This window comes from Micromys minutus, assembly GCF_963924665.1.
Source record: "Micromys minutus genome assembly, chromosome: 21".
Classification (NCBI taxonomy): domain Eukaryota; kingdom Metazoa; phylum Chordata; class Mammalia; order Rodentia; family Muridae; genus Micromys; species Micromys minutus.
In genome coordinates, this window is record NC_137956.1 from 39,263,874 (window position 1) to 39,288,139 (window position 24,266).

The 24,266-nt window shown below is 49.6% G+C and overlaps 2 protein-coding genes across 10 annotated transcripts; both read left to right on the plus strand.

Annotated features, from left to right (window-relative positions):
- The first annotated feature begins 119 nt into the window (after window positions 1-119).
- On the plus strand, window positions 120-11,286 carry USP19 (ubiquitin specific peptidase 19). 9 transcript variants are annotated; one of them, XM_080934614.1, is made up of 27 exons: window positions 120-296; window positions 1,663-1,922; window positions 2,076-2,108; window positions 2,256-2,384; window positions 2,470-2,603; window positions 2,681-2,983; window positions 3,129-3,345; window positions 3,458-3,614; window positions 3,718-3,789; window positions 3,901-4,016; window positions 4,114-4,334; window positions 4,418-4,613; window positions 4,693-4,826; window positions 4,936-5,094; window positions 5,171-5,281; window positions 5,740-5,850; window positions 5,939-6,040; window positions 6,820-6,960; window positions 7,050-7,168; window positions 7,405-7,542; window positions 7,644-7,957; window positions 8,059-8,169; window positions 8,256-8,472; window positions 8,550-8,702; window positions 8,808-8,968; window positions 9,049-9,227; window positions 10,785-11,286. In XM_080934614.1, exons 2-27 carry the CDS (start codon window positions 1,799-1,801, stop codon window positions 10,899-10,901), a joined length of 3,969 nt encoding a protein of 1,322 aa, XP_080790740.1. In that variant the 5' UTR covers window positions 120-296; window positions 1,663-1,798; the 3' UTR covers window positions 10,902-11,286. The 9 variants fall into 9 exon arrangements, with proteins under 9 accessions (XP_080790740.1, XP_080790742.1, XP_080790741.1 ...); XM_080934616.1 differs by having other exon boundaries at window positions 4,120-4,334; XM_080934615.1 differs by having other exon boundaries at window positions 2,684-2,983.
- Window positions 11,287-16,012: 4,726 nt separating this feature from the next.
- Window positions 16,013-23,281, plus strand: QARS1 (glutaminyl-tRNA synthetase 1). The gene is made up of 24 exons (XM_080934005.1): window positions 16,013-16,168; window positions 16,348-16,495; window positions 16,841-16,950; window positions 17,095-17,170; window positions 17,402-17,466; window positions 17,832-17,885; window positions 18,049-18,109; window positions 18,545-18,616; window positions 18,719-18,804; window positions 18,951-19,037; window positions 19,867-19,966; window positions 20,073-20,151; window positions 20,233-20,341; window positions 20,447-20,577; window positions 20,672-20,764; window positions 21,050-21,187; window positions 21,275-21,362; window positions 21,448-21,591; window positions 21,674-21,778; window positions 21,911-22,003; window positions 22,108-22,235; window positions 22,329-22,395; window positions 22,469-22,594; window positions 23,148-23,281. Exons 1-24 carry the CDS (start codon window positions 16,052-16,054, stop codon window positions 23,196-23,198), a joined length of 2,328 nt encoding a protein of 775 aa, XP_080790131.1. The 5' UTR covers window positions 16,013-16,051; the 3' UTR covers window positions 23,199-23,281.
- The last annotated feature ends 985 nt before the right edge of the window (window positions 23,282-24,266 follow it).

A 24,266-nucleotide genomic window follows, 5' to 3' on the forward strand; every position in this document is an offset into this window, starting at 1 on the left:
TCACTCAGCTTCTAGCAAAGGCTAAAGCACCGGAACCCCTCCTCTTTTTTTCCGGCCCTCCCCAGAGCTGCCCTTCACTACAGCTCCCACTCTTGCCGGAAGTGCGTCATCAGCTCGGCACTCCGCCTCCCGTAGCCGTATCTAGAAGTCGAAACAAAACAAGCGGCTGTAGCGGCGGCGGCGGAGCCGGGACGGGGGAGGGGCGCGCCGGAACCGGAACCGACCCGACGCCGGAACCGGAATCGAGAGCGTGTTGCCAAGGGCCCGAAGAGGGCTGGTGGCGGCGGTCTTGCTCGGTGAGTGGTGTGGGCCTCAAGTCGCCGGTTTGGCCGCTTCGGGAAGGCCGCAACGTTGGCCCGGGGCGGCCTGTTCAAGGTCACGGGCCGTGCCAGCCCCGACATCTCGAGCCTCGCGGCGTGCTCGGCCCACCGATGCCGACTGAGCCGTTATGCTACACCTTTGGCCGGCCTCTCTGTTTTTAAGAGGATTAGCGGCGAGCGAGGGTGGCTTCCTGGAGGAAGTGGTGGCAGGCCTGGGATTCGGAGGTTGGAGTCGGGTAGCAGCCTGGCTGGGGCGTTGGTCTGTGTTCAGTAACTCTGCGCAGCTTTTCTGACCAGCTGGGATCTCCGGATAGTTCCTCTGCTACCTCGACGTCTTCGGAGCCTGGGGGAGGCTCTGTGAATTAGGCCTAGGTGTAAGGAGGAAACGGCGAGTGCTCTCCCCACAGGCCTGGATAGGCTGTCACTAAAGATTCAGCTCATCACACTTATCCTACAAGGATATTTTTATCACTCCCTCTTCCCTAAGGGAACACGGGCTAGTCATATCTTTTCTGGCTCGCAAGCCTGGCTTGAGGCTGCCAGGATACTAGGTTTACGTTCAATCTCCACCCTCACTGGTTTTGAGAACTCCTCTCTGGATGGAGAGAGCCAGAATCCACACACAGGTGGGAAACTGATTAGGCCTCTGTGGCTCAGAGCGGATGAATGAAGGAACCTGGAAACAGGGGTGATGTCTGTTTCATTGTTAAGCTGGATGCGCACTACCGAGTCTCAACACTCCTCTTTAAGGCTGAGTAAAGAAATCCCTCTTTAGATGGAAATAAAAGACTAAGTTTCAGGAACGGTTTTATGGCAAAAATAGGAGCTGGCAGGAAGTAGATTAGACATCTTAGTACCAAAACCTATCTGGTTAGTGGCAGCACCTGGGTCCATTTTTCAGCTTCAGCGGCTCGCCTTTCTGCTACTGCTTCTTGGTCTCCCTCCTGCCTAACTCCTTCCATTTGGTGGTGACTAAGCAGCCAGTGAGAGTGAAGTAAGTGGAGCAGGCTGCTCAGGGTGCAGTCCTGTGGGCTGGAGCCATGGCTCCCGTCCAGAGGATGATCCTGGTCCCAGGCCATGACTGCCTTGACCTAGCACTTCCTTAGTGCAGCTTACAGCATTGTGGGTCTTTTGTAGATACCCTGAGGTGTAGCCTGAAGCACTTGCTGCTACTTGAATTATTTATTTCCTCGTAGGGGTAGCTTCACAATATGCGTGGCTGCTTCAGATGATGAAAGTGCTGCCTGTTAGGATTAAGAGAGTCCTGTGTTGCTGAGCCCTAGTTGTAGGTAGGGAGCAAATGGTTTGGCCTTGGCAGTGATTCGTGGTCTATTTTCATTAGGCTCTTGGTTCTTTGCTGAAGAATTTGGCCACAAAGAGTTGCCAAGATAGCTGGGCCAGGAAGAAAGCGCCGCAGCCCTGACCCGGACGCTGTTGCGGACTCTGGGGCACTCTGGCTGTCTACCAAGCGGCTCAAGATGTCTGCTGGGGCCAGTGCTACAGGCCCAAGGAGGGGGCCTCCAGGATTGGAGGAGGCCACTAGTAAGAAGAAACAGAAGGATCGAGCAAACCAGGAAAGTAAAGATGGAGATCCTAGGAGAGGTAGGAGCAGCAATTCCAGAGTGCTTCCTTCTTTTATCTTTGTTGATGGGGAGTAAAAGACCCATGGCAAACTGGGTAGAACCTCAGCTTCCAACCTGAGGGCCAGGGTCTGGGATCTGGCTCACTCATTACTGTCTGTTCTTTTGTTGCCAGTGTCCATTCCTCGAAAGGAGCCAATCAAAGATGGTGAGTATTGAGTGGCATTCCCAGTGCTACAAGAGGGAAAGGAGAGCTTAACTCCCATCTGGAGCACTAGGCTTGGCTCATGTACCTGCTTGTCATCATGAGCACTTTATCCAGACCCCTCTGATCGGTTTGCCGCTCTCTCTGCAGAATTGTTGCTTGATTGGAAGCAGAGTCCAGATGAGGTGATTGTTAAGCTGCGGGTGGGAACAGGTCCCCTGTGTCTGGAGGAAGTAGATGCTGCTTTCACAGACACGGACTGTGTGGTGAGGCTTCCAGGTGTGTTCATGTACTCAAAGAACTGGGTTACCTTTGAGTTCTCTGATACCCCGACTCCAGCTTACTTTTGCCGCTCTGTTTCCAGGTGGTCAGCAGTGGGGTGGTGTCTTCTTTGCTGAAATACAAAGTTCTTGCACCAAAGTGCAGGCTCGCAAGGGTGGTCTTCTACAGTTGGCACTACCCAAGAAGGTGCCTCTGCTCACGTGGCCCTCTCTCCTGGTAAGTTCTGGTTGAGTGAATGTGAGTTGGGGATACCCAGTATATTCAACAGGGCCTAACTGTTGTATCTTTTGCAGAAGAAACCTCTGGGGACCCAAGAGCTGGTGCCAGGGTTGCGGTGTCAGGAGAACGGGCAAGAGCTGTCTCCCATTGCCCTGGAGCCAGGCTCTGAGCCACGCAGAGCTAAGCAGGAAGCCCGAAACCAGAAGCGGGCCCAGGGCCGTGGTGAGGTAGGCTCAGGGGCTGGCCCTGGGGCACAGGCAGGGCCCAGCGCCAAGAGGGCTGTTCATCTTTGCAGAGGGCCAGAAGGGGAAGGGTCCATGGATGGCCCTGGCCCCCAGGGTGATGCCCCATCTTTCCTGTCTGACTCAGCTACGCAGGTAAGAGTTAGGTGCATGTTTTCCTGTTTGGGTATTTGGAGATTGTGGAAGGAATGTGGACCAGAGTGGGTACCACTTGTCAGAGCTAATCTTATGTGTGTTTGTGTGTGTGTGTGTGTGTGTGTGTGTGTGTGTGTGTGTTTAGGTTGAGGCTGAGGAGCAGCTCCATGTTCCATCAGTGAACCCTCAAACAAGTCTCTTGGGCTCAGAGAAGAATTTAGCCCTTTTGACAGCAGAGAAGACAGTGTCCCCAAGGAGTGACCCAGTCTCCCCAGTCGTGGTCCGGAACAGAGAGCCTGAGAAAGACGACCATATTAAGGAGGAAATGGCAGTCGGAGCTGATTCTGCAGATTTAGTGGATGGTAACATGGGGACTGGACAGGCAGGCCCCCAGGTTGGGACAGAGTGGTGATGCATGGGTAGGGAGTGGAATTTGTCTTGGGTTGGTGATACTGAGCCATGGTCTCAACATAGAACCAGAGTCTATGGTGAACCTGGCATTTGTCAAGAATGACTCGTATGAGAAGGGACCGGATTCAGTAGTGGTGCACGTGTATGTGAAGGAGATCCGCAGGGACACCTCTCGGGTACTTTTCCGAGAGCAGGACTTCACGCTGATCTTCCAGACCAGGTGTGTGGCTGAGGCTGGGACACATACAGCAGTGTGCCTCAGATGGGGGTGTGCGTCAAGCATTTTCCTTTGTCCTTCCTCCTTCCCGGGTCTACCTCTGCAGGGATGGAAATTTTCTAAGGCTGCATCCGGGCTGTGGGCCCCACACCATCTTCCGCTGGCAGGTGAAGCTCAGGTGGGTGGTGCCCAGCCCTGTACTGCTACCCCACTTGGCTTTCCATCTCTCTGGCTTATTTAGTCTCACCTGCTTCTTCTGAACTCTCTGAACTTGGCTTTTCCTCGACAGAAACTTGATTGAGCCAGAGCAGTGTACGTTCTGTTTCACGGTCTCTCGAATCGATATCTGCCTCCGGAAGCGGCAGAGTCAGCGCTGGGGGGGACTGGAGGCCCCTGCTACACGAGGTCTGCACACGAGCTCCCTTCATTGCCTGATTAGGACCCTCCCATGGCCCCTCACACATGCTGCTAACCACCAGCCCTCTTATTCCCCCTTTTTAAGGTGCAGTGGGTGGTGCAAAGGTTGCCGTGCCGACAGGTCCAACCCCTTTGGATTCAACCCCACCAGGAGGTGGTCCCCACCCCCTGACAGTCCAGGAGGAAGCCAGGGCTGTGGAGAAGGAAAAACCCAAGGCTCGATCAGAGGACGCAGGGCTGGATGGTGTGGTGGCTCGCACCCCCATGGAGCATGTAGCTCCCAAACCAGAACCACATTTGGCTTCGGTGAGGGCCCTCGGTTGGAATGGGCCTTGAATGAGGCTGGAGAGCACCAGGGCTTCTCTGTCACGTCTCCTTTCCTCCCACAGCCCAAACCCACTTGTATGGTCCCTCCAATGCCTCACAGTCCGGTGAGTGGAGATAGTGTGGAGGAGGATGAAGAGGAAGAGAAGAAGGTGTGTCTGCCAGGCTTCACTGGTCTTGTCAACTTAGGGAACACCTGCTTCATGAATAGTGTCATTCAGTCTCTGTCCAACACTCGGGAGCTTCGTGACTTCTTCCATGGTGAGGAGGTCAGGGCCAGGAGACTGGGGCATTGGCAGAGGTGGTACCTGTCTCTCACACCTCTACTTTACTGTTCTAGACCGATCCTTTGAAGCTGAGATTAACTACAATAACCCGTTGGGGACTGGTGGGCGTCTGGCCATTGGCTTTGCTGTGCTGCTCCGGGCCCTGTGGAAGGGCACTCACCAAGCCTTTCAGCCCTCCAAGCTAAAGGTGATTTGTGCTCATTCCTGCCTTGTTCACAGAGGGATGGGAGGGCTGTTGAGGTGTCCTGTGAATGGGTGCTAAGATTTTTCACTAACACTTGGGCCTCTTCATCTAGGCCATTGTAGCAAGCAAGGCCAGCCAGTTCACAGGCTATGCGCAGCACGATGCCCAAGAGTTCATGGCTTTCTTGTTGGATGGGCTGCATGAAGACCTGAATCGGATCCAAAACAAACCCTACACAGAGACTGTGGACTCAGATGGACGGCCTGATGAGGTCAGTGGGGTTTGTAGATTGGGGTTCTGTGTGTCCTAGCCCTTAGATCTCCTTAGTTCTCACAATCTTTTCTCAGGTGGTAGCTGAGGAAGCATGGCAGCGGCACAAGATGAGGAACGACTCATTCATTGTGGACCTGTTTCAGGGCCAGTACAAGTCAAAGCTGGTGTGCCCTGTATGTGCCAAGGTACAGTGGATTTCCCCAGAGAGATACCCCCTTGTTAGTTGGGCTGGTTTGGTCAGATTACTTTGAAGCATGTGTGTTTTTAGAGAAAGCTGGGCAAAATTTCGGGAAGGAAGGTGGGCAGAACCTAAAGGTGTCTTGGTTTTCTGGTCAGAAGAAATCGGGCAAGGTAGGCTTCCTGACTGAAGTCAGAGGCATGTGGATGCCCACGTGTGGCATTGCCAGTGTTGTGGTTAAGGTTGGAGACGCATGTGGAGACCAGATGAAGGGAACCTTGGGAAGAACTAAGCTGCCAGAAAAGGGACATGGTTCTCTCCTGGTGGGTCTCCTTCTTCAGTCTAGTACTTTACCACTGACGTTTGCTGATTGGCTCTGAGAGCTATTGAGAACCTGGCTTAGGCTCCAGGAATGAGCACCTTGACCCATGTGACTACCCTCCCGTGTCACCTCTGCATCCGCAGGTCTCCATCACTTTTGACCCATTTCTTTATCTGCCGGTACCCTTGCCACAAAAGCAAAAGGTTCTCCCCATATTTTATTTTGCCAGGGAGCCCCACAGCAAACCCATCAAGGTGAGTAACAGGCCCCTCCCTTTGGCTGTCCTAAAAAACATGACTCTTCTTGTCCCCCCCAATACTGACTAGACCTTTCTTGCCAAAGTTCCTGGTGAGTGTTAGCAAGGAGAACTCCAGTGCAAGTGAAGTTTTGGATTCCCTCTCTCAGAGTGTCCATGTGAAGCCTGAGAATCTGCGCCTGGCTGAGGTATGTTTTTCCTCGGTTTCTGCATGTGCATATGTTTGTGGGTTGTCGTTATTTTCTGTTTTTTTTTTTTTTTTTAACATTTATGAGTGTTAGGTCTGCTTCTCTGAATGAATGTATGTGTGTAGTATGGCGTTGGACCCCATGGAACTTGAGTTACAGATGGTTGCAAGCTGCCAAGTATTTGCTGGGAACAGAACCCAGATCTTCTGGAAGAACAGCCGGTGCTGCTGCTGCTTTTCTTTTCTTTTCCTTTTTTTTTTTTTTTTTTTTTTTTTTTTTTTTTTTAAGATTTATTTATTTAATGTATGTGATTATACTGCCGCTGTCTTCAGACACACCAGAAGAGGGCATTAGATTACATTACAGATGGTTTTGAGTCACCATGTCTTACTGGGAATTGAACTCAGGACCTCTGGAAGAACAGTCAGTGCTCTTAACTCCTGAGCCATCTCTTCAGCCCAAGCCAGTGTTCTTAATGTTGAGCTGTTTTTCCAGTCGCACACGCATTCCCCTTTCCTTCTCTGGATAAGGCATTTATAGTAACCACAGGGTAGAGGCCCGCAGTACACAGGATCACTGTGGTTGATCCTGCTCAGGCTTTGTCTTTCGGATTCTCTAATGTACTTTCTGCCCCCAGACAAGCATATTCCTCTTTTAGTCCATGTATCCTGTCCTACCCCATTTCAGTAGACTCCAGTGCAGGACAAAGCCCTTGGTGCCATGAGGCAGGCCTAGAGAAAGGTTTTGGCACGTGCCGTCCATATGTTCTTTGTTCCTAGGTAATTAAGAATCGTTTCCACCGTGTTTTCTTGCCCTCCCACTCACTGGACGCTGTGTCCCCAACGGATGTGCTTCTCTGCTTTGAGCTGCTATCCCCAGAATTGGCTAAGGAGCGGGTAGTGGTGCTAGAGGTGCAGCAGGTAAGTGGGAACCAGCCTGATAACAAAGGGCCCTGGTGGGGGACTAATCACTCCTGCCTGCCCTTGCTGAGCCAGATGACCCACCCTAGCGCCCCCAGGTACCCAGCATCCCTATCTCCAAGTGTGCAGCCTGCCAGCGGAAGCAGCAGTCAGAAGATGAAAAACTGAAGCGTTGTACCCGTTGCTACCGTGTGGGCTACTGCAACCAGTGAGGAACCCCATGGCCTCGCCCCTCCTATTTTCTCCACCTTCCTTTTGCTTTCCTGTCCTCCTCTCTACACTCAGGCACAGATTTTAAGCCTTCCATCCACTTCTCTGTTTTATTGGGCCTTTGGGGAGGCAGGGCTGCCATACCTAGTTCCCAAGGGCATCAGACAAGTCCCTGAAAATCTAGTTACAGCACTTAGGGGTAAGGCCCTTGTCTTACCTTTTCTTTCTCTCCAGGTTCTGCCAGAAAACCCATTGGCCTGACCACAAAGGCCTCTGCCGTCCTGAGAACATTGGCTACCCCTTCCTGGTCAGTGTACCTGCCTCACGCCTCACTTATGCCCGTCTTGCTCAGCTACTAGAAGGTTATGCCCGGTAAGAGCCCAGAGGCTGGACTAGTACAGATGAGGAGCAGAGGTGTTAAAGTGTTACACAGGTGTGCCAGAATTCTTCCTTGCCTTGTTGTTTCCTGCCAGGTACTCTGTGAGTGTATTCCAACCACCCTTCCAGCCTGGCCGTATGGCTTTGGAATCACAGAGCCCTGGCTGTACCACAATGCTTTCAACCAGCTCTCTGGAGGCTGGGGATACTGAAAGAGAACCCATTCAGCCTTCTGAGCTCCAGTTGGTGACTCCTGTAGCTGAGGGGGACACAGGGACTCATCGCATGTGGCCGCCTGTTGATCGGGGTCCTGTACCTAGCACTAGTGGAGTTTCTTCTGAGATGCTGGCCAGTGGGCCTATCGAAGGTTGTTCCTTGCTTGCTGGTGAGAGGGTGTCTCGGCCTGAAGGTAGGATCTGCTGAAATGCTTTGGGTACTGCAGTGAAAAGTTGGGGAAGGTTGTTAGGACCAAATGGACGGGTGAGCATTGATCATCATGCTTTGTCTTAGCTGCTGTGCCTGGGTACCAACACTCAAGTGAATCTATGAATACCCACACACCCCAGTTCTTCATCTATAAAATTGATGCATCAAACCGTGAGCAGCGGCTTGAGGACAAAGGTGACTGATGCTGTGGGTGGGAGTCATAGGGTAGCTTGTACCAGCTGCTCTGCACAGCTGTGTGACCGCGGTCTCTGCTTATCTAGGGGAGACTCCGTTGGAGCTAGGTGATGACTGTAGCTTGGCTCTGGTCTGGCGGAACAATGAACGCCTGCAGGAGTTTGTGTTGGTAGCTTCTAAGGAGCTGGAGTGTGCTGAAGATCCAGGCTCTGCTGGTGAGGCTGCCCGCGCTGGCCACTTCACCCTGGACCAGTGCCTCAACCTCTTTACGCGGCCTGAAGTGCTGGCACCAGAGGAGGCCTGGTGAGGATCGGGCAGCAAGCAGGTGGTGGGGCAGGGTGGAGGGAAGCTGCTTCTGACTGCTCCTCCGTCCCTCCCAGGTACTGCCCACAGTGCAAACAGCATCGCGAGGCCTCCAAGCAGCTGCTGTTGTGGCGCCTACCAAATGTGCTCATTGTGCAGCTTAAGCGCTTCTCCTTTCGTAGTTTCATTTGGCGTGACAAGATCAATGACTTGGTGGAGTTTCCAGTTCGGTGAGCAATGAGTGAGCCCTGATGACTGTGGACAGGGCACAGGTATCGGGGCAGCTTGGGCTCCTGCCAACTAACTGCCTCACCCTTCTCTGACTGGGACTACAGGAACCTGGACTTGAGCAAGTTCTGTATTGGTCAGAAAGAGGAGCAGCTGCCCAGCTATGACCTGTATGCTGTCATCAACCACTATGGAGGCATGATCGGTGGCCACTATACTGCCTGTGCACGGCTTCCCAATGACCGCAGTAGCCAGCGCAGTGACGTGGGTGAGGGCATGCACAGCCAGCAGGATAGGTGGTAGGGAGGTGGTCCAGGCTGTGTTCATACTCTTCCCACCCTGCTCTAGGCTGGCGCTTGTTTGATGACAGCACGGTGACAACAGTAGACGAGAGCCAGGTCGTGACACGCTATGCCTATGTACTCTTCTACCGTCGGCGGAACTCTCCTGTGGAGAGACCCCCCAGGGCAGGTCACTCTGAACACCACCCAGACCTAGGCCCTGCAGCTGAGGCTGCTGCCAGCCAGGTGAGGCATTGGGGAGGCCTTACAGGCTAGTTGGGGGACAGAGTTGGGGCCTTCAAGTTTATAGAATTTAGAGACTGAGTTCTTCTACATTTGGGCCTGGCCCAGAGGCATCTTGGAAGTTAGCCTAGGGACACAGTCAGAGGTATACATATATAAACATGCTGCCACCAGTGTGCACTAAAGTATAGGCAAAGAACTGCCCTGAACTCACCAGGGATGGTGCTGTAAGCAAACTAAACCTGACGTCTCCCAGTTCTCCCCCACATTCTCCATATGCCAGCATAGAGACCCTCATTTGTGATCACCCTTGTGTGTATTCAAGATTTTCCCTGTCAGAGATGGCTGTTGCCTCGAGTGGCAGTCACACTTTCTGTGGTGAGCAAATGTCCCTACTGAACTTTGAGGCTCTTCTGTCCCATTTGCTGACAATGTTTCATAGGTCCATGAGCATGGTCACTTTGTTCTCTAGACCAGCAACCTCCTCTCTGTTAGCCATACTCCCTTGAGACTTCTGTCAGGCTCAGACACAACACAGTGGTCAGGATCTGGACATTGGTGATTCTGAGGAGATTGCCATGGGGTTGGCATCTCATCCTTGTGAGCTGGTCCCTTCTGTGGAATGTCTGGATTAAAACCTGACCAGGTAAACGCCACACCATTGCCCATGAAAACCTCCACGTGGATTGAAAGCTGTCTGGAGGAGGTCCACAGCTGTCAGGATGCTTGTACCCTAATGTTCTCAGCTTAGAAACCTGGATCCTAGCTACCTACCCACTTTCCTGCTGCTTGATCTGGAATGTGGGCGCCTAGACCCAGTCACCTTGATGTGATTGTCTTGGCTAGGGGTCTCAGGGAAACTGGGCCTCCCCATCCTCTGGGTGCTGATGGCCCTTTCCACATACCATAGGCTTCCCGGATTTGGCAGGAGCTCGAGGCCGAGGAGGAGATGGTACCTGAGGGGCCTGGGCCTCTGGGTCCTTGGGGGCCCCAAGACTGGGTGGGGCCCCCGCCACGTGGCCCTACCACACCAGACGAGGGCTGCCTCCGATACTTTGTCCTGGGTACCGTGGCAGCTTTGGTGGCCCTTGTGCTCAACGTATTCTATCCTCTGGTATCTCAGAGTCGCTGGAGATGAGCTCACCTGCAGGCACCTGTTGTGAGCTGGCCTACCTGTCTGCTCACCAGACCATGCCTACCTTTGTGGTGGGAAACAACTCTGGGCTCTGAGCCTCAGTGTATGTATCTGGTGGGAGACTTGTGGGGACTGCAGCCTCTGCAGGGGCAGAGTATCTTAGGGTGTGTGTCCATCCAGTTGTCTGTCCTCCTGTTTCTCTGACCCTTGTCCTAGGGCTTGGCCCTGATGGAACTATTTCCTGTATTTAAAGTGTTAATAAAGTGAGTATTCAGGCCCAATCTCGTCTCTCTGTCTAAACGCCGCTGCTGTCTGCGCCTGCCTAGGGGCCCTCCCTTGGGTGCAGGGGCTCTGAGCCAGCACCCCCGGGATGCCAGGCAGTATGCTGGGCAACCCCCAACCCCTGTCCTCGTATTCTGTTGCAGGGACTAGGCCCTGGCCAGGCCCCCGAGGTGGCCCCCACGCGGACAGCCCCTGAACGCTTCGCCCCCCCTGTGGACCGCCCAGCCCCCACGTACAGCAACATGGAGGAGGTCGATTAGAAGGTCCCTGGCTGATGGAGGGACTGGGTTTGGGAGAGCCCCTACAGAGAGGGCCATCTCTGACATTTTTTTTTTTCTGTCACTCAGAGGACACTGGCTCTACCAATGGGAATTTGGGGGGCATAACTTGGGGGTGGGAACCTCACAAATTGTGACCTCATGTCAACTTGGTTCCCAGATGAGTAGGCCTTGGCTTTTCCAGCTGCCTTCAGTGCTACGTGTTTGGTTCTCAGTTGTACCTTCAATTCTTTCTGACCTGCATTATAAACATTATAATTTTATTCTAAAAAAATTGTAATTTTTTGCATTTTGGAAGTGACTGCTGCTGTTTAAATATATTTTAAAAATAAATAATAAATAAGCCGACTTAGTGACTGATCCACAACCTGTTATGACTCCCTCCCCTCCCTCCTCATATGGTGTACATGTGTTTGTATTAAAGATCCTGAAATTCTCTGTCCCGGGGAGATAGGGTCTGTCCATTTTCTCTGGGTCATTGTAGAACTTTAATTGTTGCTATGACAAACTGTCTGCTAAAAGCAACTTAAGAGTTTGGGCTCATAGTTTAAGTCATGACAGAAAAAGCATGAGGCAGTTGGTCGAGTTCCATTGAAGTGAAGTAGGGAACAGTGAATTCCAGCAGCTCACTCTAACTTTATTCAGACTCTAGCCTGTGGAACAAGTGGTGTAGCACACATTTGCGGTGGGTTTCCTAGGTAGGTTTTTTTTGTTTTTGTTTTTTTGGTTTGTTTTTTTTTTGTTGTTGTTGTTTTTATTTATTTATTTTGATGCAGGGTTTTTCTCTGTAGCCCTGACTGTCCTAGAACTCACTTTGTAGACTAGGCTGGCCTTGAACTCGGAGATCTGCCTGCCTCTGCCTTCAGAGTGCTGGGACTGAAGGTGTGTGCCAATATTGATCAGCCAAGTTAACAATATAAACCATCACAATCACGAAGCCCTCATTGTATCAGCTCCTTGGAGGCTTCCTGCTAACTGCCATCCCATTGGTTTCTGACTCCCATCTTAAAGTGACTATAGTTGGCATTAAGATTATAGAATATCCAAGGGTAGAGTAGTACCCAAGAAACTCTAGAGCTGATAACTTGGGTTAAAAGATCCAAACCCTGTAGTAGCCTAGGGATAAACCACACAGCAGGTTAGAGGCTGCTTGTAGGGAAGGAAAGTCCATGGGGTGACCATCCCCTCCTTAAGCCTCTGCAGTAGTTTCAAAACACCTGCATCCCTTGTGAGAAAAGGTAAGGAACAAAGACTATCTCAGTTGACTTCATACTGGTGGAGGGGTTCTGGGCCTTCACACTGTGGCTCTTAGCAATTGCCCAAGGCTACTTACCTTCCTGTTAGCAGGTATACCTAGCTTCAAGGGCTCTGCAACCTTGAGACACTTGGTTCCAGTACTAGGGATTCTGCAGTCAGATGCTCTATGGCTGAGCTAAGTTCCCAGCTCCTGTACAAACGCAGCAAACATTGCTTCTGTCTGGGTCTGTATGGTACAGTCTCTCCATATCCTCCAGTTACTTGAGAGCAGATGGGCATCTTTAGAGAGTGATGAGGAGCAAAGGTAGTTAGGAAGCAGGTATTTGGAAGTATGGCTGGAGAGATGGCTCACTGGGTTAAGGGCTTGTTTGAGCTTCTAGAGCAGTTTCCCAACACCCACACATTAGCCAGTTCACAACTGCCTAAAACTCCAGCTTCAGGTAATTGAAACTCTAGCCTCATTGGGTACCTGCAACCTCCTCCACATCCCCATGCTTTCCACGCAATTATACCGGTGTGAATGGGGTCGGCAGCATCGTCAAGCCCGTGGAGCCAATTTACATGAAGCTCCTCAGTAGTACTCCTCTTCAGGGTTGGGAGTTAGGGGAGGCAGTGATTTACTGGAAAATCCTAACTACATGATCACAATTGGGGACACACAATGAAAAAGGCCATGTGCTACTGTTGGCTCTGTAGAACTAGCAGAGTGGGGAGTCTTGTAGGAATGGAAATGCTAAACTGTGTTGGTGCAGTCAGCTATGACTGCAGGAGGACCTGGTAGGAACAGAGTGTCAAACATGATTGTGTTGGGTCTTTATTGTGTGCAACACTGTTACTGCTAAACCCACAACATCATTCTGTTATTAAGACTTGCTTATGCACCTGCCTGGCCCCATGCTATGATGGGTTTTGCTGGCTGCTACCTAGCTTTTGTACTTGGTCATTTTTCTTGGATGTTGTACTCCTACCTATAGGCTAGGACCATACAATTGTTTTATGCTTTGTGCAAGTCATGGTTCATGAGGTCTGATTTGACGTTGTTGACACTACCTTTTGTGACATGGCACTGAAAGAGCTACTGTCTCATACTGTTACACTGAGCTGTCGGCTCCATGTAGACGGTAGCTTAGGAGACTAGGTAAAGTTTTGAACCTCTTCAGGAGACCACTGATAGGCCTGCAGGACTTAGTGATGGTGGTGACTGAATTGGAATGAGTTCTTGAATAGCATCAGGTATTGAGGAAACATTGGCAGTGGCAAGTTACTTTTGTTTTGAGACAGGGTCTAGCTCTGTCTCTGCCTTTCAATTGCTATAACAGGAACATACTGCTGTGCCTGGCAAGGTGTTCTATCTATCTTTGCTCATTATGGGCTGCTTTGTGTTGCAGTGTCTGGGCTTCTGCAGTTGCAGATTTGGCAGTGCTGGTGTGGCCGTGGCTTTGCTTTGTACCAGTCTATGATGATTGTCCCACATCATTTGTCTAACTCACAAACCTGGCCTTCCACATGCCATGCACGCTAGGGTAAAGTGGAGACCTCAAGAATCAGGATTGGATCTGTGGCTCTGGACAGAACCTGGGGAGGTGGTCATTATTGGAGAGCTGTGTGTAAACTCAGACATGACCCTTGGTCATTGTGGGATGCTGGCATAAAGCGAGATATGGTTACACCTTATCAATCTTCTGCCCGGTCCTTGAAGATCCAGAAGAACATCAAGGCTTCCAAGAGCCTCAACTCTAGTTCTGCATTTGGGAATTTCTTCATCATTCTATTAACTGACTTTCTCTCTTTCTACATGAAGAACAACTTGTGTGTTTTGTCTTAGCAAATACTGGAAGTTAGAAGACCATGGAGAACTCCAAGTACTACAGTCATTATCATGATTACCCCAACTCTGTTTCACACTGTCCCTACCTCAGAAGTCCTATGGAGAGATTTGCTTGTGGGTTGTGGTTTGTTTGCCTGTGTGTGTGATAACTGTTTGCTCTAAGGAGCCAAAGAGGGCATTGGTTCTCCTGGGGCTGGCGTTACAGTCCATTGTGAGCCACCATGCATTTGCTGGGGATTAAATCCTGATCTTTTCCAAGACCATGATGTGTTGTTAATCGAATTTAAAAATACAAAAGTGTGCATGTGTATGTATGTGCTTGTGGAGTACTCTGAGTCAATACTCTTCTGCCACTATATGTGATCTAGAAATCTAGAACCCAGGTTGTCAGGCTTGTGCACAAATGCCTTTACATGCTGAGCCACACACTAACATTTGTGTTTTGAGACAGGTCTCCCTGTGTTGTCCAGGCTAGCCTCCACATTTTTATCTTTGCCCTGTTTCCAGGGGAAGTCCACTACATTGGACTTGGCACAAAATTTATCTTTTGAAAAAGGAGTATCTTTTATTTTATTTTTTAAATATTTATTTTATATATATGAGTTTTCAAAGTCTTTAGACACACCAGAGGAGAGCATCAGATCCCTTTATAGATGGTTATAAGCGGCCATGTCGTTGCTGGGAATTGAACTCAGGACCCCTGGAAGATTGGCCAGTGCTCTTAACCTCTCAGCCATCTCTCCAGCCCGAGGATCTTTTGGTTGTAATGATATTTTTCATTGAAAAAAATTTTTTAGCCCACCCAGGGATGCCTTAGTTAAAAAAAAAAAAAAAAAAAAACCTCTATGTAGTTAGTGGTGGTACATGCCTTTAATTCTAGCACTTGGGAGGCTGAGGCAGGCAAATCTCTGAGTTCAGGGACAGCCTGGTCTGCACAGTGAGTTCTAGGACAGCCAGGGCTACACAGTGAATCCCTGTGTCAAAAACCAAAACCAAAAATTTTTATGTGTGTGGATGTCTTTACTTTTCTGTCTCTGCACCACTTATGTGCCTAGCTCCTGTGGAGACCGGAGGAGGGCATGAGATCCCTGCAACAGGCAATACATATATTTCAACCACTTTGCGGGTGCCCGGAATTGGACCCAGGTTCTCTGGAAGAGCAGCCAGTACTCTTCTTAAATGCTGTACCATCTCTTTAGCTCCCAGAATATCTTTTGTCTATTTCTTGACAATTTCATATATGTAAACAATGTATCTTTTTGTTTTCTTTTTTTCTTTTTAGAGTCTCTTTGTTGCTCAGATGGCCTTGAACTCCCAGTTTCTGCCTCTGGAATTAAAGGCATATACCAAGTCTCTCCCAGCAACAATGTATCCCACTCCGAAACCTCAACAAGTTTGTTTTGGTTTCTCACTTGGTCCAATCAGTGCTCCCTGTGGCATGTTGATGCATCTTGTTTGTATGAGATTTTAAAGAAATAACGGAACTTCCTGTGAAGTCGCTCCTGGCATTTCTTTCTCCTTACTGTGCCCCAGTATGCATCTTGTGTAGTCCCTAAATAGGCCATTTTATACATTTTCTGCAGTAATCTGAACCAGGAAATTCTGGAAATTCATTTTATTTATGTTTCCATGACAACTCCATAACTGTGACGTTGAAAAACGCGACCGGAACTGACTTCTGCTCTCCGACAACAGGATAGGGTCGGATTTCTAAGGCTGAGGGAGAAGAGGCCAAGCCTGAGTCTAGCTGCAATTGTATTGCTAAATACTTCTTTTTTCCATGCCCAAGGCATATTTTCTAAAGTCCTAAGAACCCAACCCTGCCAAGTGCTTAGAACAGGGAAGGCGGAAGCTAACTGCCCGGAAAAGCCGGTCCTGTCGCTCTCCGCCCTCTAAATGGCGTTGACTAGTTGGCGGGCCCCGCCCCCTCTCACTGAGGAAGGCCACCATTGGTTCGCTTCAAGGCTTCGTACTCTTATTGGTTAATGAGCAAAGGTCGCTGTGCAGATGGGGCCCAAAGTTTCTTTTGGTTTCCGGTGTCCCTACTATGGCTACTCCGAATTCTTTGGCTCTGTTCACCGGCCTTGGCCTTAGCGAAAGCAAGGCCCGCGAGACGCTCAAGAACGCGGCTCTGAGCACTCAGTTGCGGGAGGCGGCGACCCAGGTGCGAGTCCCTTTCCCCTTAGCCTTAGCTGCCTGCTGTGCTACAGAGCAACGTGGGTCCAGATCTTGATTTGCTCCGGTTGTCCCCCTCTTGCCTAGTGAGAAGAAGAAAACACTGTAAAGTGATTTCACCCTAACTCACTGAGAATGGGTCTTTCCCCCTGACCTCCCTGACTCCAGGCGCAGCAGACTCTAGGCTCTACCATCGACAAGGCTACCGGGACCCTGCTATATGGCTTGGCCTCCCGACTCAGGGATACTCGGCGTCTTTCTTTCCTTGTGAACTACATAGCCAATAAGAAGATCCACACTGAGCTCCAGCTGAGCGGTAAAACCCCTGCCTGATTATAAGTCCACCTTCAATCCTTCCCTTAGCCAAGACTCCTCTTTGCTTTTTCTGTCAAGTTCCCCAGTTGCTTTCTGGACATCAGGTTCTGGGCAGGCACTGGGGCATGGAGGGAGAGACCTCTGGTATTGATCGGAGAATTACCACAATAAGATGCCTGCTTCAGAACACATGCTTCCCTTTTCTATGGCCTTAGGGCTTTCCAATGTTGCCAGGGCCTAAACTCTTGGGTATCTAAGTAAAGAAAATAGTTATATTTTCATGGTACTGAGGCTCTATCCACTTCTTGGAGCTGACTTGTCCAGTTAATTGCCTTTCTTTTTTCAGCTGCTCTTGAATATGTTCGGAGTCATCCCCTGGATCCCATTGATACCAAGGACTTTGAGCAGGAATGTGGTGTTGGTGTGGTGGTGACACCAGAGCAGATTGAGGAAGCTGTAAGTCCTTTCTTTCCTTTAGGCATTAGATAGCTCTTAAATTCTGCCCCTACAGCTTCTCTACATAGAGCCAGAGTGAGGGTGTCGGTCTCAAGAATGTTTCTGAAGAGGCATTTATGAACCATATGGTTTGGCTTTCTGCAGGTGGAGGCCACCATAAATAGGCATCGTCCCCAGCTTCTGGTGGAACGGTACCGTTTCAACATGGGGCTGTTAATGGGTGAGTAGAAGCTGGGGCAGGGAGTTACTTGTAGGTATCTGAACATCATTCTGGCTGTTCCTTCCATTTTGGGCATGTATGAAAAGGGAGATGGGAGGGTGAGCAAGGAACACCTTACTAGGGTTCTGACTGGGCCAAAGTTCTGATCCCTGTGTCAGCTAGGCCTTCCTTGAGGAGCAGAAGACGTCCCCCCTTTTCCCTCCTTGCAGCTTCTTATACCCACACTCTTAGGAGAGGCTCGGGCTGCGCTCAGATGGGCAGACGGCAAAATGATCAAGCATGAAGTGGATATGCAGGTGGGTACCTCCCTAAGATGAAGCTACAGGGATAAAGGGAAAGAGACCCTGTCCTTATTCTGACAGAGAAAGTGGAGCCCAGTGTGGAGGGCATAGCAGCAGACTTGTGAGGATAAGTCACTTTATTGTGAAGCTGTTTCCTCTTCTCACTAATGTACGAGGTGACCTTTATTGATATGTTGACAAGGAATCACTGGAGGACAGTGACTGCGGTAGATTGTTGATCATTATAGTGATGAGATAAAGCGGGATGGGGTGGATAGGCTGGCTGGCAGAAAGGCCTGGAAGCCTTGGTTGGCAGGGAAGGACTCCATCAGGAGATCCTTGAGAGAGGACACCCTTGTCTCTGGTATCTATCTGCTCAGGTCCTCCACCTTCTGGGGCCCAAGATGGAAGCTGATCTGGAGAAGAAGCCCAAGGTGAGCCTAGGGAATCGCCCAAGATAACTTGGGGGTGAAGTAGAGAGAGAGAGACAGAGAGAGAGAGAGAGAGAGACTTAGAGCTGGAGAAGGGAGTGTATGAACTCATTTCATCAGCAGATCTTTCCTGGAAAGAATGATGCAATTTCTATGCTTTTCTTAGGTGGCAAAGGCACGGCTGGAAGAAACAGACCGGAAGACAGCAAAAGATGTGGTGGTGAACGGTGAGAAACCTGAGGTTCCTGTTACATTTAGCTCGGGGCTTCTGGGCCTTCTGTCTAAAGCACCTTAACAGACAGGCTTCTCAGGCCTTCCCATCATTCTCAAGACTGGAATTCCTGCAGTTTCCTTGATTCCCTTTGCTTAGAGACCTGAGAAGTTTGCCTCTGTAGCTTTTGTCTCTGGGAATTGGAGAAGAGGGGTCACCTCAGATTCAGTTTTAGGATATAAGTAGCAGCTATGGATATTTTCCTGAGTGGGTATGGCATCTAGAAGACAAGAGCTGGATGGTGGTGCACACTTTTACTGGGAGGCCGAGGCACATGGGTCTTTGGTTTTGTAGCCATCCTGGTCTCTACAGTGAGTTCAGGGCTACACAGGAAAACTCTGTCTTGAAAAAAAAAACCCCAGAAGGCAAGGTTTTGATTTCTTCCCTGCAGGTGAAGTGGCTGGCCAGACCCTGACTCTAATGGAGCAGCTCCGGGGAGAGGCCCTTAAGTTTCATAAACCAGGTATGGGGGTACCTCGAAGCTGGGGTGGGCTGTTGGTTAGCCAGGCCTGGAGAGTCAGGATCTTTGGCTGAGTGGTCCTCAGATTTGTTCTGATCCTGGCAGGTGAGAACTACAAGACGCCAGGCTATGTAACCACGCCACATACCATGGATCTGCTAAAGCAGCACCTGGAGATCACTGGGGGACAAGTATGTAGGGATATGGCCAGGCAGACACTTGAGTGCCTAGGCTGCCTCATCTCATCCATTTTCATGGCCTCCCTCAGAAGGGCATCTGTTTTTATAGGGTGATCTGAGCTCTGGTCTCCTTCCTTCTATCCCATTCCTTTCCTTAGGTACGAACCCGGTTCCCCCCAGAGCCCAATGGAATCCTGCATATTGGACATGCCAAAGCCATCAATTTCAACTTTGGTTATGCCAAGGTAAGCATGTGTTTAGGTCCCTGGCAAGTAATATATATGATCACTGTCTACTCCCATGACTACATTCCAGAAAGGTATATTTCTGTCTTACTTTTTGTAGCTGATGACAGAGGCCATAGAGGAAAACTACATGTAACAGGTATCATCAGGAAATATTGGGTTTATGGGAAAAAAATAAATGGTTCTTTAGATAGATAGGGTTTCACTGTACAGTTCTCATGGCCTTGAATGTAGAGATCACATACCTGTGCTTCCTGAGTGCTGGGATTAAAGGTATACACCCTTATGCCTCATGGAAGATACATTTATTTAATTTTTCAATTTATTTTTTGGCGGTTGTCAAAAGAAGACATTAATTAAAAAAGTAGTCCTAGGGGGCTGAAAAGATGGCTCAGTGGTTAAGACCAATTGTTGGTTGCTTTGCTCCTGCAAAGGACTTGGTTCAATTCTCATCACCTATATGGTAGCTTATAACTGTCCATATTCTAGTTTTAGGGGCTATTTTCTTCTGATATTTTCTTTTGATCTGAGGGCACAAGGCACACACATCTGAAAAAAAAAGTACATGTGTATTTGTGTGTACAAGCACTCTTACACACTTGTGCTGTTGCACAGATGAGGTGTCAAAGACGGATTTTGGGGAATTGGTTCTTTTTATCATAGTCTTTGAGGATCAAACTCAGATCATTAGGTTTCTGTCTACTATTTTTATCTGCCGAACTATCTCATTGGCTGCTTTTAGATTGTGATAAGCTGGAGCTCTGAGAGTGTGAGGCTAATGATGGTGTGGACTACAGGACTGATGGGTGTGGTCCTCCAACTCTTTTAGGCCAACAATGGTATCTGTTTTCTGCGATTTGATGACACCAACCCTGAGAAGGAAGAAGCAAAATTCTTCACTGCTATTTATGACATGGTGACCTGGCTTGGTATGGATGGGGCAGGGCTGGTGGGGAGTGAATCTCTTTTGTGGGCCACGGTTTTACCAGTTAGTGTTTCTTGCTGGCTGTTCATACTATGTCACTGTTGCTTCAGGTTATACACCTTACAAAGTGACATATGCTTCTGACAATTTTGACCAGCTGTATGCTTGGGCTGTGGAACTCATCCACAGGTAAGGTTAGGCCCATAATGTTGAGCTTGGTCAGCTGACTGGGTCATGGGCCACCTGCACATTCATCTCTCCTCTTCACAGGGGTCAAGCTTATGTGTGTCACCAGAGAGTGGAAGAGCTCAAAGGCCATAATTCTTTACCTTCCCCATGGAGGGATCGACCTATTGAGGAATCATTGCTGCTTTTTGAGGTGGGGTCCTATAAGGCAGCTTGGTTTGGGTGGGCCAGTATTCCAAGGATAAGATGCACCTGTTTATCTCAATTTAGAGATACCCATAGCTCTTGTTCTCCTCAGGCAATGCGAAAGGGCAAATTTGCGGAGGGTGAGGCCACACTTCGAATGAAGTTGGTGATGGAAGATGGCAAGATGGATCCTGTGGCCTATCGAGTCAAGTATACACCACACCATCGCACAGGAGACAAATGGTACACACTCGCATGGGGAAGGGTGGTGAGGTAGCAGGGCTATGGATTAGGGCAGAAGGACGGGCTGGTGGAATCTACTGCTTATGGTCCACAGGTGCATCTACCCCACCTACGATTATACACACTGCCTCTGTGACTCCATTGAACACATTACACACTCATTGTGTACCAAGGAATTCCAGGCTCGGTGAGGAGGCTGAGATTATGTAGTGGGTAGAGCTAGGGGGGATTCCTTATTTGTTTAGAATGTGTGTGTGTGTGTGTGTATACATATGAATGATGTGTGGGTGTCACTGTGTACAACTGGTGGAAGTCAGCTTTCTCCTTTCACTATATAGGTTTCAGGGAGCCAACTTGATTCTCCAGAGTTGGCATTAAGTGTCTTTACCCACTGAACCCTCTCTCTGGTTTTTTCTGTGGTCTCTTTCTGACCCTGAATATGGCCAGTTCTAATCCTTTTCTTCCATCCTAGACGGTCTTCCTACTTTTGGTTATGTAATGCGCTGGATGTCTATTGCCCTGTTCAGTGGGAATATGGCCGCCTCAATTTGCACTATGCTGTTGTCTCGAAGCGGAAGATTCTCCAGCTTGTAGCAGCTGGTGCTGTTCGGTAGGTGTGGCCACTCGCTTTACCAGAAGCTGTAGCTCTCGTGGCATGTGCCGTTAAAGGTTTTCTGACTGTCCTCTTAATCTGTAGGGACTGGGATGACCCACGGCTTTTCACACTTACTGCCCTACGACGACGGGGCTTCCCACCTGAGGCCATCAACAACTTCTGTGCTCGGGTAACTCCAGCAGGCCTGGTGGATGGAAGCAGGCTAAGTGTGGCGATTTGTAACTGTGGCTATGACTGATGAATTTTCCTGACAGGTGGGGGTCACAGTGGCACAGACCACAATGGAACCTCATCTTCTGGAAGCCTGTGTACGTGATGTGCTGAATGACACAGCCCCGCGTGCTATGGCTGTGCTAGAGCCACTACAAGTTGTCATCACTAACTTTCCTGCTCCCAAGGTGGGCCTACCTCAGTGTTTATATGTGTGTCTGTGTGTATGCCTAGTATCTGGGATGACAGAAATCTGTGTCTTGCTAACAGCCCTTGGACATCCGAGTGCCCAACTTCCCAGCTGATGAGACCAAGGGCTTCCACCAAGTTCCTTTTGCTTCCACTGTCTTCATTGAGAGAACTGACTTTAAGGAGGTAAATGATGTTTACTGTTATGGCTGTTTGTAATAGCCATCTCCTTCCTGCTTTGTATGAACCAATCCCTGACAAACACAGGGTTGGGAGAAGCCTTGTTCTTGGATGATGTTTGTAGCTTCTTTTGTTTAGGAGTCAGAACCAGGGTATAAGCGCCTAGCTTGGGGCCAGCCTGTGGGCCTGAGACATACTGGTTACGTCATTGAGCTGCAGCATGTTGTCAGGGTAAGAGACAGCTGCAGTCTTCCTATACAGTGCCTGCTAGGGCCAAGATCTGTGTAGCCAACTGTCTTCCAGTTGGCCCCTGTCTACACCTTCCTCATGTCTAGGGCTCCAGTGGCTGTGTAGAATGCTTGCAAGTGACCTGTAGACGAGCCGATGCTGGAGAGAAGCCCAAGGCCTTCATTCACTGGGTGTCGCAACCCCTGGTGTGTGAGATTCGTCTCTATGAGCGACTGTGAGTAAACCTAACTGGAATTGGGAAAGTCACAAGATGGCAATTGCATGCTGTGGGTCTCCAGCTAGGGCCCAATTTTCACTCTGGCTGCAGATTCCAGCACAAGAACCCTGAAGATCCTGTTGAAGTGCCTGGTGGATTCCTAAGTGACCTGAATCCGGTAGGCTCATGGAGCGTGAGATGAGGGTGGCAGGCTTCTGAGCTGGATAGCCACTTGGATTCTCTATCTGCAGGCATCGCTACAAGTGGTTAAAGGAGCATTAGTGGACTGCTCTGTGGCTTTGGCAAAGACTTTTGACAAATTCCAGTTTGAGCGCCTTGGGTACTTCTCTGTGGATCCAGACAGCCATCAAGGACAGGTGCTTACTTTCATCTAGCTACACCTTTCTGCAGTACAGATGTTGGAAGCTGTTCACTGATAAACACTCTCCCTACAGCCCCCACTTCCTTAGTCTTCTCCAAATAAGGCGGGAGGGACATTCATGTATTACTTTTCAGTTAAGTCCAAGCACTTAAGTTATAGGGCCTAACTTGTTTTTAAGATTTATTTTGTTAGTACATTGTCGCTGTCCTCAGATGCACCACAAGAGGGCATCAGATCCCATTACAGATGGTTGTGAGCCACCATGTGATTGTTGGGAATTGAACTCAGGATCTCTGGAAGAGCAGGCAGTGCTCTTAACCACTGAGGCATTTCTCTCATGTCCCAGCCCTAACTTTTTTACTCTTCAAAGTAGCAGGTATGCTTAGCATTTGTCATAATCCTCATGAAACTAAGGCACAGCACAGTTATTTAGCCCTTTTTCTGATATTATAGAGTTATTGAGAACCATGATACTTACCTCCTTGGTACCTTACCTCCTTGGTGATGAAGGCCTAGCTGTTGGTCATGTTTCTTCCATTGCCTTTCAGCTTGTCTTCAACCGAACTGTTACACTTAAAGAAGACCCAGGCAAAGTATGAACTGAATACATGTGGCCCTACCTCATCCTGGAGGCTGGGGTGCTCTCACCACCCCACACTCCATTTCAATAAAGAATAACTAAAACTCCTGCAGTCTCTATGTTGTTTGACTTTCTAGTATCTGAGGACCTTGGAGACATGGTTTTCGAGCTAGCAGTGGTGGTTCTCATATGTTTTCTGGAAGAATGGACTTCCCCAGAAAACAGCAAGTCACAAAATCTGTACTGCACTTTTTGGTTCTCAAAGGCAGAGGCATGGGTGGAATTAGATCAGAACTTAGTATGATTGAGCCCCAGAGATGCTGTTCCACAGTTATCAACCCCATGTTAGGATCTAGTTTTGTGTCTTTGTGGTTAGGCAGATCAAAATACATATGATCCCCAGTATTCAGGAATAAAAACCTTTCTACTATTTAAGCATCTCAAGATAAAGCATAAATGCTGTTGGGGCCTTTCAAGTTTGAAGACCCCAGAAGACTCCCTGGATGCCCATATAGTGTTGAGATGAGATTCCTGACCACGCTGGCCCTTAAGTTGGACCCTGTCCCAGAAACTGACTTCTGAGGAGTTTGCTAGGACAGGAGCAAGTGCAGAAGGCACAAAGGTCTACCACAGGCTGAGGGCTCTCTGGGTTGATGTGAGCTGCTGGTGGGGCTGTGGGTGAGTGCCTGCAGCTTTAAAGCCTTCCACATTTTCCCTGTATACAAACACTAGGCTACCCAAGGCCCTCTTTAAGGTGGACCTGCCTGTGGTAAACTGATCTCAGATGACAGCTGATGGTGAGTGTTCCTGAAGCTGTCTTCTCCAGTCCATCAACACCTTGAGCGTTTCCCACGTGCGGTACAATTGTTAAAGCTGGGCCCAGTTTAAGGGTTTGGGAGGGGGCCACCTTAACCACGAGGCCGAGCTAGGCCCGGCCCCGCCTCGTGTGGAACTGTGCAACTAGAGGAGGCGCTAGAGGGACACCGTAGGTGGGCTCAAGATGCATGCTTTTAGACTCACGGCAGGCGCAAAATACCCCCCAGATACTGAACCCCAGGCCTAAGCTCCGCCCAGCATGGAGGGGTGT

Bases quoted from the DNA above. Each gene is read 5' to 3' on its own strand.
- USP19 (XM_080934609.1), top strand. From the start codon at position 1,799: ATGTCTGCTGGGGCCAGTGCTACAGGCCCAAGGAGGGGGCCTCCAGGA. The intron at 2,984-3,128 runs GTAAGAGTTAGG...GTGTGTGTTTAG, and splicing joins TGTCTGACTCAGCTACGCAG to GTTGAGGCTGAGGAGCAGCT. The intron at 8,969-9,048 runs GTGAGGGCATGC...ACCCTGCTCTAG, and splicing joins TAGCCAGCGCAGTGACGTGG to GCTGGCGCTTGTTTGATGAC.
- QARS1 (XM_080934005.1), top strand. From the start codon at position 16,052: ATGGCTACTCCGAATTCTTTGGCTCTGTTCACCGGCCTTGGCCTTAGC. The intron at 18,805-18,950 runs GTATGTAGGGAT...TCCTTTCCTTAG, and splicing joins TGGAGATCACTGGGGGACAA to GTACGAACCCGGTTCCCCCC. The intron at 20,765-21,049 runs GTGAGGAGGCTG...CTTCCATCCTAG, and splicing joins ACCAAGGAATTCCAGGCTCG to ACGGTCTTCCTACTTTTGGT.